At 36.2% G+C, this 12,793-nt stretch overlaps 1 protein-coding gene across 1 annotated transcript in view; it reads left to right on the forward strand.

The window, feature by feature from the left end:
* The window catches only part of LOC5578974 (protein GDAP2 homolog), a gene marked incomplete in the record, with an annotated part of 352,509 nt that overhangs the window by 209,917 nt on the left and 129,799 nt on the right, over nt 1–12,793 (forward strand). The window contains 1 exon segment of the mRNA XM_021841532.1: nt 6,466–6,590. Coding sequence (XP_021697224.1) covers nt 6,466–6,590 — 125 coding nt within the window.

Below are 12,793 nucleotides of genomic sequence, written 5' to 3' on the forward strand. Positions count from 1 at the left end.
TAGGGCTTCAAATGTCCACATTTGTGACCTCTTGTGCAGTTCTCTTGGGAAGCCTTGAATAACAGGGTTTTTCGCACATAATTGAACACAAAACTTCTCATATGTTTTCTTTTCAGTTTGGCCTTACGACCCACCCGGAATAGAACCTTCTTCTCAATTGTGTTTTACAAGCTCTTTCGAATTAATGACCTTAGAGCTTTCTTTGCAAATTCGCCGTTTGTCGTATTTGTATGCAATATTTTCCAAACTAAAAGAGTAGATCCATTTTGCCTAGCAGATCAATTTAACATGAATTTTATAAAATTGTTGATAATGTTCCTTGAATTTCCCAACATTTTCATTTTGAAATACCCTAGGTACCCTTACACATTTAAATGTAAATCGAAAATCATCACCAAATTCAAAATTAAAAATGCATGAATAAAATTATAACTCATTTGTAATTTTCCCTGAGAATTTCATCAAAATCTATCTGTAAATACTCAACAATCCCAAATTGGGAGACTGTCAGCCATCTTATAACACTGTGGAAGAATCACCCGGAATACGACTTACTTCACCGGAGATCTAACACTGACGGACTTGAGGCGATTGGATGACTGACGGCCACATCACGCACACACTAATATTACGATCATAGCATACGCATGCATTACCGTCTCAGCTGTCAGCCAGTAAGGGTATAGTTATTAAACATACGCATGTAAGGGATCGTTCAAATATTACGTAACGCAATAGGGAGAGGGAGGGGGTCTTACATAGTGTTACGGTCCATACAAAAATTTCAAATTTTCCATACAAAAGCTGTTACGTGGGAGAGGGAGGGGGTCTAAAATTGGCAAATTTAGCGTTACGTAATATTTGAATGAACCCTAAGGGGAAAGGTATGAAACATACACACCCTACATTCTCCTTCTTCTCCGAAAAAAAAAAATCACGGGCGCCGTTCTAGTGTTACCAATTTTGATATTTCAATGCAATTAATGATATGATGATGTTCTGATATGTTTTACGCCTTTCACGATATCCTTTTTCTTTTTTTTCTGTCTTTATTAACGAGATTTTTAGCCCTGGGCTTGTTCATCTCGGGACCAACGGCTTTACTTCCCTTCCGAAGGAAGTCGTCACTGAATGTTTTAGTGACTATCTCGGGGATGGGATTCGATCCCAGGTCTTCGGCGTGAGAGGCGTGTGTTCTAACCACTACACCAGGTCCGTCCGTCCGTGTTGTAAAGTTTTTATATTTTTGACAGGTTCTTCTTTCTTTCTTCATTAAGCACATTATCTCCTGAAGAAAAGATCTTCAAAATCTCTTCAATTTTTGTTTTGGCATTGGAATTGTTTTATCTGGATTGGAATTAAAATTATCTGCACTCAAGCAATGCATCGATATTCGCGGTATTTGACTGAAAACTTTAATTTAAAGTATGCTAAGTATGCTGTTTCGCTCATGAAAAGTAAGTTTCTCTGACAGCATTGTTCAAGAAATTTTGCAAAGCGAGTAACGTGTGAAGCGCTATATTTTCTCAACTGCGTGCTGTGATTAAATAAAAATGATTTTCTTGACATTTTCTTGCAAGAAATTTCCACGCATCGAGCAAGGCGTACATAGTCCCCATTATTATATATTCTTAAGGAGATTTTCAGGCTTTTGGCTGGTTCATCTCCGAACTGCTGTTAACTCTGAGCTCTATAGTTGCGTTGCGTTGCGTAGTAATGGAGTAATTCGTAGATTGCTATTTTGGGATGAATAGCCATCCAATCAGAGTTCAGAGCTGAGAAGACATGAGAACTTCCTTTGCCGGCCACGCCCATCTTCTCCGTTACTGGGATAGGAAAGGATAATGATGATATGATATCTACTTAGCAAGAGGCCAGCGACTCACCGACGCCCTCATAGATATCAACGATGTAGCTGGGTGGGTGGGTGAGTGAGTGATGGTCTAGGATTCACCATAAGTGAGTGATTCGACCGGGTTATGACCGTTTGGAGTGGTATTGCTAAGAATGGTTGTTTGCACTCCATAGTTATCCGATGGTCCAGGGGTTGGAACACCGGAATTTCCTCCTAGTGTTCTGGCTCTTATCATAGCCTAGGCTTAAGCGCCACTACTCGCTCTCTGGAACGATAAAATGAAAAGAGATAGTTTTATATAAAATTTTAATTCTCAATACTTATTATCCTCTAACATCATTCCGACAGTTAATTTGTGATATTAGAATGCTGTTCTTAAGGTAGTATAGAACATTACGGAGATGCAAAAGTATTGTTGTAGAATATCTACTTAGCAAAAGGTCAGTGACTTTTTGACGCCAATATTTATATCAGAAAGTTAGGTGAACGATGAGGTATTGATCTAGTATGCGTTATTAGATTTCATTACTATTATTATCGCCTTGAGACTAGAAAAAAATTGTAAGGGTTTGAGTGATTGACTCTTTATTATATAACTGTAACCTTCACGTCATAAGTGACTATACCGGGGTTGAGATTAAATCTCAGAGTTTTCGTATGAGATGTATGTACTCTAACCACAACACCAGGCCAGCCCCAAAGATCCGTGTTTCTTATTGCTGATTCACATATCCAGTTTCTGAGAGTGAATTTCAATAACACTCTATATAAACAAAACATAAATTTCTGGGTGGGTTTCCTTACACACCACAGATTTCAACCTCTCCTGTTGTCCCGACATACCATTTCCCTCTATCTACATAATTTCCATTACGCATCAAATAATATTACAGACTTTCCTCAGCCAATTTTAATTACCTGTCTCTAGGTGTTGTCCTGACACACCACTTTTTTTCTAGTGATTAAATCATATTTTGCATTATTTTCTTCAGGTGGGTTTTCATTACAACACACCCAAATATTCTCAGATGGGTTTTCATTATAAACCCTATTATCCCGAGTAGTTTCCATTACACATCATATTTCTTTCCCAGGTTGTCTTACATTCCACACCCTATCATTTTCGAGTAGTTTTCATTACACACCAAATTTTTCCAGAGGGTTTCCAATATACAGTATTGGACAAAACATTTGCAACTTTTTCGATTTTCCATACAAAATGACCAACTTTGGTAAGCTATATATCAGTTATTTATGGACCGATTTGAATGAAATTTTGGCAGAACATCAGACATAACTTGAATTTCAACCTATATTTTTGAGTGATTTTTCTAATTACAAGTTCAAAAGCAGTAACGGTTTGACTAAAGTGAATTTTTTGACGATTTTTTATAAATGACATAACTAATCATATTGAAGAAATAGCTTCATGATATCCTCAGCAAAGTTGTAGAATTTAACGAGTTGAACAAGTTTGCTGAAGACAGTTTTTGTGCAGGGCTATCAGATTTCGAGATAAATAGTTTTGAATTTTTCATCAAAAATTACACTTTAGTTAAACCGTTATTACTTATAACATCGTGATTGGAAAAATTATTCAAAAATATATGTTAAAATTCAAGTTATATCTGATGTTCTGTGAAAATTTCATTCGAATCGGTCAATAAATAATTGAGATCTAGCTTACCAAAGTTGGTCATTTTGTATGGAAAATCGAAAAAGTTGCAAATGTTTTGTCCAATACTGTACATCTTATTTTTATCAGGTGGTTTTCATTAAACACCAGCTTTTTCCCGGGTGGTTTTTATCACACGCCCTATTTTCCCCAGGTGGTTTTCATTACACATCATATTTTTTCTCCGGGTTGTTTTCATTACCAAACCCTATTTTTCCCAAGTGATTTTCATTACAAATTATATATTTTTCGAGTGGTTTTCATTACATACCTAATTTTTTAGGTCGTTTTCTTTATAAACCCTATTTTCTCGAGTGGTTGTCATAACACACCCTATTTTCCCGGGTGCTTCTCATTACACACCCTATGTTCATCATGTGGTTTGCATTACTCACCATACTTTTTCCCCGGGTGGTTTTCATTACGCACCCCTTTTTTCCAGGTGGTTTTCATTACGCACCCTATTTTTTTCCCGACTGGTTTTCATTACGCACCCAATTTTATCAGGTGGCTTTCATTACATACCATTTTTTTGTTTGAAAGGTTTTCATTACGCTTCCGTTTACTTTACCAGGGTGGTTTTCATTACGCACCACAGGTCTTCTGATACACTTCTTCATCGGTCGTTTTTGTTGCACACTGCACCTAACACACTCAATCACAATATTGCTTGCTGCACAATTTGCCGCTCTTTTAATTGAACTACTATTCCGAGTGATTCTTCCCACCTTAACTAATCGATAAGCAATGACAATTAAAAGCTCCTGGCAGGATCGCCAAATGTAAAAACTCAACAATCCCGAATTGGGAGACTGTCAGCCATCTTATAACAATGTGGAAGAATCACCCAGAATACGACTTACTTCACCGGAGATCTGACGGCCACATCACGCACATACTAATATTGCAATCATAGCATACGCATGCATTACCGTCTCAGCTGTCAGCCAGTAAAGGTAAAGGTATTGAACATACACACCCCACACTATCGAACGATTGCAAAGCTACAGAATTTTTCAAACTTTCAAACCCAGTACTGTAAAGGTTAAAAAGCTGGTCGATGGAGAGTGTGAAGTCTGTTTGTCTGCATCATGTTGCGTTGACTTGCTACATCACATGGTGCTTAGAGCTTGTTGTAGTATGCATGAATGCGCCTTTAAGCAGGCAATCATGGCTACATGTTGCTTTAGTTGGCTTCGCCACACACGTGACATGGAGTATGGCACTTCTTACTCGGCTAGGTGTAGATCTCTTACCCACAGAAGAAGCTGCTTGGTGAATATTTGTATGCGAGCGGGCTCACATGTTTCACTTGATATTCCTCCGACATAATCGATGTTGATCTTGAACATCACCGTTCATTTGCAGTAATGTTTGTCACACGGAAATAATGTTGCGTTCAAACGGTATCCTGTGTGGCCATCGACCAGGACCTCGGAAGATATTGAACTGAGTTTGTAAACAACTATTTGGTCAATATTGAAGATCACGCTTTGATAGTTGATCAACTCTCAACCCAGTGGATAGAGCCCTGGCTCAACTCTCCAGAAGTTGCGCTCACTCTCAGCATTTTATCAGTGTAGAACTGGAGACATCACAGTTACTCTCCATATCGTTCCCCACGTCGCAACGCAGTGATCACGCAGCTTCTGAAGATCACGACGCCAGTCACAGTTTGTTATCGTTGGTTGATGGTGGCGCGCTTCGACCGAACTCCGACTTTAGAAGGATAGGATGCAAATAGTGTGCAATTGCTACCGCGACGGATACTAAACCCAGTCCCTGCCTAGAGAGAAGTGCAAAATCCTTATCAGCCCGACAGCTCGGGGGAAAGCCATATATAAAATGTTGCCACTTCTGGACGGTCGGTGATCGGTGATGTTTGTACTCCAAGTTGACGAGCAAGGCGAGGGGCACAGTGGCGGAAAGTCGGACAAAACCTGGAAATTGATATCAACGTTTAATACTCGGAATATTTTCATGTGGTTTAAATACTTAAGTTGAGGAAGTGATTTTTCACCGAACGCTCAGCTGTTGAGACTACGATGAATTTCATCGTAATCTTCATAATTTTTCAATTTGTATATGATGCAACAAAATAAGTTTTTTTCAGAAAAAAATCATGTTTTTGGATAGTTTTGATGAAAAACTAATACAAAATATTATCAGAAACACGAGTGTATTATAAGATAAAGCATATATAGCTAATAAAACTAAGTGTATGAAATGAATCTCAGCATTATTGTATGAATAGGGCCCATTCACAAATTTAATAACGCTGAAGGGGGTGGGTGGGTGTCCCCGAGATGTAACGGCTCATATAGAATTTATAAAATATTAATATAAAAGCGTTACGCGGGGGTGGGTGTGTGTCCAAAATGGCCATTATTGGCGTTATGAAATTTCCGACTTTACTTCATAGAAGAGACTAAAATTTCCATAAAAAAAAACAGGATTAAATCGTTAAACTTAACCCAATGACTGAAATACACAACAAAAATGGAATCAGCAGCGTACCAAAACTAGAAACTGATTACATTTTCAGCTATTTTTTACAATTTTTGAGATTTTGTCCGACTTTTGCGTAAACACACGCCACTGTGCGAGGAGGCGATCTGTGTGCCAGAAAGAAAGAATTTTATCGCGAAACAAACCTCCTCCACCATAGGGACCGGAGGGTGGATCGGTCGATTGTAAAAAGCTCAAGCACAATTTGATCTGGGTAAATTGTGCCCGTTTTTGCCGGGAGAAAGGCACACTGACTGACGACGACGGCTGGATAGCAGAGCATCTACGACTAATAAGCTGGGAAAGATGATAAACGATTCGTTTGAATTTTCGTGTACGATATAGGGATTTCGATTGAAAAATCTCTGTTTGAACAGTACTACTGTCTGATCGTTATATACTAACTAAGGCTATGTTTTTGTTTTAGCTGACGACGATTCCGATACCAGTCCGCACGATTTGGAGATGGGTTCCGATGTGGAGTATAACAACATCAATCTCAGCCTGGCTGCCCACCTGACCGGAGGCACGCACTCGTTTACACACATGCAGGTGAGTACCGACTGGAAGGGAAGATGGTATGATACTGACCGTAAGGATATAGACAACTTTTAGTCGAAGAATTCATAATGTAGGGGCCTTCCTTCGACGAGTGGTTAGAGTACGCGGCTACAAAGCAAAGACATGCTGAAGGTGTCTGGGTTCGTTTCCCGGTCGGTTCAGATGTTTCCGTAATGGAAATTTCCTTGACTTCCCTAGGCATAGAGTATCATTGCCACACGATATACGAATGCGAAAATGGCAACTTTTACAAAGAAAGCTCTCAGTTAATAACTGTGGAAGTGCTGCTTATTGAACACTAAGCTCAAAAGCAGGACGTAAGATCAAGAAAAAGAATGATGAAAGTTAACAATGTTACGAGGATTTTCTATGAACAACAAAACAAGCAAATATACAACTCAAGAAATCAGACTACAGTTCACTTTCTGCAAGGATTATTTTGCATCTATTTTCTCAAAAACAAATCAAATCATTTGTCAAATTCAAGTGCTTAGAAGTGGATTCTGCCACAATAAAATTCGTTATTCCAGGAAGAAGAAAAACACGAAGATAATGCCAGTATCGATTAGCATTTTCTGGACGACAAGAGCATGGAACTTTGGATCTGTAAGGAGAAAGTAAGACGATCATTATGGTAACCATCATTGAACTCTAACATCCTTCTCAGTGAACCACGTATCGTAAAAGAATGTGCATCCAAAATCACATATTCGAACGTCAGAAATCAGAATCGCACAAGATGCCAAATTAGGCGCTATCAATGTCAACACAAGTAGTATATAAATCCCCAATACGATTCATAAACGACAATTTGTGTTGACAACAAAACATGTAGTAAATAGTGCAACATAGAATCGTGTTAAGTTGTATAAACTGACAGATCATATATCAATCCTGAAAGCGTCGTATGAAATCGCAATAACTTAGCTAAAATTGCCACCCAAACTTGGTATCTGCTGACGATGGGCCTCAAAGAACACCATAGCAAGTGTCGCTGTACATGAAGCATGTATTAATATTGGCAAAAAATCACTTGGCTGATATAAAACTCTTGGTGGTACAGTGGTAAAGAGTCTGATTCCTAATCCAGAGGTGCCGCGTTCGAGACTCACTGGAAACTTTGTTTTTATTTCATCCAAATTTTGTGGCATCGTATATCTGATCGCAGAAAGTCTGAAAAAGTCGTGCCAAGTACGCATATAGCCTCCACTTTGGTAGGTATATAGCCTTTTCATGCATTCTATACAATTGAATTGATTCATATAGAATGATGTATAACAAAAGTTATATCAACCAAAATGTTGACTGGGTTGTCCTTAAAGTAAAATTTTGCTTGACATCACATCTCCACTGGAATTCAACCCGCTTCTCAATTACGTGTTCAATGAACTCTTCTTTTTTTGACAAAGTTACCTCTTATGCAGACACGATGATACATCCGAGGAAGCAAAGGAAATCTCCATTTTAAAAGGCGCGGATTTAATCGGTAATAGAGCCCAGGTATCTTCGACATGGTTTTGCTTTATAGCCGCGGATATGACCACACTACTCAGGAAGGCTTTGGTTAATGCATGACTAGCAATTGTATAACTAAGTAATGTTCAACTTCAACCATAAACCGAGCATTGCTATTCCGTTTTACGATGTTTTGACGCAAAATGCAAATATGCTCATTGAGCTTTGGATTTTGAAATCTTCAAATCTGCTCAAGAATACTTCAGATACAGCATATGTATCAGTATCTCAAAATGAACTGGCGTTAGTTTAAAATTCAACAGCATCCTCGACTACGGATGTTAACTTGTAGAATGATAATTACTTATGAGTAGGAAACAAATCTACAACAATAAGCACAAGCAAAACTGGGCACAACGTTCAAAGTACAAAACAAAATTGTTACCACACCAGTTCAAATATGAAAATAACTTCGAACAAATCAGTGCACATTCTACTCAAGTGCAGTGCTACCTCCCAATACGCGCTTCATTCTGTTAATGCCATTTTAACTTGATTACTGGAGCAAGGGGAGGTTATTCGTGACACCACAATCCGTGGTGGGATGAACAGTGTACGAAACTCTGTCGCGAGAAATCCGTTTATTTATTTTTTCGGGAACGCGCTACAATTCACAACTATGAACGCTATTATTCCTTCGAATGTATGTTTAAAACCTTAGTCAAGGCGAAGAAAAGCGATTATTGCCACTATTTCGTGGAAGGATTATTACGCGAGAACTCAACGAACGTTTTAGTCCATCTGGAGTAGAATGTGTAATGCGTTGTCGGATAATAAGGATCGAATGAGCACTCCTCGGTGGATTACCGGCATTGGCGTAGGAACAGGGGGACATCCCCCCCCCCAGAGTCACCCAGGCCCCCCCCTAGAATTTTGGAGGACAATAAATATAAAAATAAAAAAAATAATTTACATGACTCAAAGCAAAGAAAAATCTTTTGAATCAAGTGACAAGTATTCTTCAGTAATTACGTTCTTTCATTTTGTTCACCAATAGAAGGAGAACCTCGCTTCTCGTACACATCAGTGTAGCGATTATGACTTCGGTGAATCGTGCGACCATCGAAAGTTTAATCGGCCGGCTGTCGATCGACATCTCCGCTGCAAAAAAAATACTGTGAAACAGTATCGTCAGTATCCTAGAAATTCGGTTCCTTAAATTCGTATCCTCTGAATAGTGCAAACAATACTATTTCAAATGTTTTAGTAAAGAGCAGCATATTAACTGTATTATGATTTAATATGTTCTTGGAGGGTGTCTTGATCGAGGTGTCCGGTGATAATGATTTCCCTGATCAGATTTCTTTAAAGAAATCCAAACAAATTTCAACTCGTATAATATCCGACAAAAATTAAAGTTAAAATTAAGAGCTGTCGGCAAATAAGTAAATAGGCACAATTACTAAAGGAACTTCTTAGACATGTGATAGTTGGAATTATTGGCGAAAAACAATGCCCAATTAATAACACATCTTTTTAAGGAATATCAACCTGGATAAAGATTCTAAGAAAAGTCAAAAAAATCAGCCATGGTTTTTTCTTCCAGCAATACGTTCTTTCTTTGTTTTCACTTCATTTCTTTGAATTATTTTTCAGAATTTATTTATTGTCTAAACTCTAAACAACGTCTTACCATGGAAAAATGTTACAATCTCAAAATTTTAAGTTTAATAAAACTCGTTAAGTAATATCGAAGAGTGGCTTTATACCTTATGCTACAAATTTCTTGGAAATTAGTCAAATAATATTGTGAAAGTTCAAGTTGACCCCGATATATGTTCCCGGATTTAACTAAAAAAAATACTTAACTATTCAAAAGTTCAAACTTTGCCTAAGCAGTTTTTCCAAAAATAATTGATTCAGTCAAATTTCTTCATATAGTTTTCCCAAAAATGTTAGTAAAAACTGTTTAATTTCAAGAAAAATTTCTAAAAATATTCTGTTGGAGCTCCTTGAGGAATTTGTTTTTTTTTATTTTAATCATTACAGAAATTTCTATTATCCTCTAAAAAAGACTCTGGATAAATAAATTTTCTCTAAATTTTACATTACGAGTTTACCAAAAAACATCTTTGGCAATGTTCTTGATGAAAACCGCCAATATTTTCACTTTAAACTTCTACAGATCTACCACAATAAATAAAAATACTCCACCAAAATGTTAGTTTAAAATTTCTGCAGGTATGAAGAAAATAAGTTATTAGATTAATTATTTTCTAAGATGTTAGATACAAAAACCTTCAGTAAAGGTTCCATCCGTTTTAACATAAATCATTGTCCATTTTGAAGGACTTTGAAAAAGAACAACAATTTCTGTAGTGAATCTGACAAGAAACCACCGAAGCTTTTTTCTGTGAGGTACATCATCAGGAATTTCGTCCAAAAAATTAATTAATTAATTTTGAAATTATTTTTAGCTTGAACAATAAAAAAAATAAAAATTATTTGTGAAGAAACCATTTTAAAAAAAATTCTTGAGTAGTTTTTTAGCCAAATATGGTGAGTGGATAGATTTCTAGTTATTAGTTATAGAAGAATCTTTAAATTAACATTCGGAAAAAATATGGAGTAATTTTCAGAACCTGAAAAATATCTGCTGGAATTTCAGGCGAATATTATTTTGAGAAAATCAATTGTAAAATCCTTTTTAAATCTGTTGAAAAATTTAAAAACCCCACCTAATCCTCTGATGAATTTTCTGAAATGATCCTAGGACGACATCCCAGACAATAATATAATTCTCCGAAGAATTCTTGGAAAAAAATCTCAGGTAATTTTCGAATATTTTCACGGAAGAGAAAATATTCGCCAAAAAAATTGAAATGGCTAAATTAAAAAAAAAATAGGTAGGCGGTTTTGAAGAAATTTTCAAATATATATATGAGAGAACATTTTAAAAGAAGTTGAGGATCAATGTAAAATCTGTTTAAGATCTGAATCAATCTAAAGAATCACTTAGAAAACTTTCTGTGAATGAAATTCAGATAAATTTGTGGAAAACTTCTCTGGGAAATAACAGAGAACATTTTCTCAATTGAATCATGTTTAATTATTTATGAAAATCTTGTGGAATATAAGGAGGATTCTGGAAAAATGTTTCTTTTGTTGCAGGAAGTCCCGGATAATTTTTGCAAGCAATCCTTAAAGAATTTCTGAGAGATATTGTGATAGATTAGTTGAAGGAATCTTAAGAGAAACCTCAGGAAGAATCTCAATGTCAAAGTTGGAAAAACTGTTTGCGCACTCTCTGAAGAATTTGTGAAAAGAATCTATTCTTGATGATCTCGAAGAAAATTTTGGTGGTATTTCTTGTACTATTTTTTGAAGAAATCTTCAGTAATTCCAGAAAATCATTAACAAATTATTTTGTTGATTAATGCATGATATTTTCAACTAATAGTTAAAATATATGTGTAATAAGTACGTAGCTTACCTTCATGAAGAAATGTTCAAAATTCGCAATTCTTCAAGAGATTCTTTTGAGCAATTTTAAACTGATTCTTCGAACTATTTCATGGTAATATAAGAAAGCCTAAACAAATTTCAGGAAAAAAACTGTCAAACAATAACAACTAATCCCGGAAATTAATTTTCGTGAGAATCCCAGCAGGAACTCAATGAAAATTGGTAAAGGCGTTTTTGGAGAATGCACTGGAAAAGTACGGAAATAATTCATGAAGAGATCCCCGATTCCTTGAAAGCTCGTGCAAGAATTACAAAGGAATATTCCTCGTGAGTTCTTTGGAAGAATTGTCGAGGGATTTATTTTACTGAATTAGACAAAAATGAATATTTTATGTAGGGGAAATAGAATTTTTCAAGTATCACTGATATGCAGCGAAATGAGACAAAATCACGAACAGATAAGATCAACGCAAATTTATGAAAACTAAGAAATTTGTGGTAAACCAGAAATTTGCTAGGCCCCCCCTAGGCCCCCTCCAGGAAAAAATCCTAGCTACGCCAATGATTATCGGTTTTGCCAAGAAAACCCGGGTAGGAAAGATTAACTTGCAATAACTTATGCATACCATATTTTGGTATCATACCATAATTAGGTATTGTTCAGTTATCAATACCTCATTTTAGTATTATAATGGTGTTTAAAAAATGTTTAAAACAATTCAAAATACTTCATTTTGGTATTCGATAGCTATTGAGGACTGCTGGAGGTACTGAAAAATTTCACTTTTATATGAAAATCCATCAAGTATTATTTAGGTATTACAATACCTGATCTAGTTATCAGCTTGGTATTTGTAGAATATGCATAAGGTATTATTTGAGGTATTTTACCTCTTATGCAGGGCTCATTCATACCTGATTCAGGTTGTAAGTATTGAAAATTATCTGGTATGAAATACCTCAATTTGGCATTCAGTTGTTATTTTCTTCTGCCGGGGAAGGTGTTCGAAATTTACTAGATCAGGTATTGTAATATCTCAATAATACTTCATGGATTTTCATATAAAAATGAAATTTTTCAATTGTAGTTCAATACCTCCAGCAGACCTCAATAGCTGTTTAATACCTCAATGAAGTATTTTTAATTGTTTTAAAGATTTTTTTCAATACCATTATAATTTACTCAATGAAAATTGGTAAAGGCGTTTTTGGAGAATGCACTGGAAAAGTACGGAAATAATTCATGAAGAGATCCCCGATTCCTTGAAAGCTCG

This window comes from Aedes aegypti, chromosome 2, assembly GCF_002204515.2.
Source record: "Aedes aegypti strain LVP_AGWG chromosome 2, AaegL5.0 Primary Assembly, whole genome shotgun sequence".
Classification (NCBI taxonomy): Eukaryota; Metazoa; Arthropoda; class Insecta; order Diptera; family Culicidae; genus Aedes; species Aedes aegypti.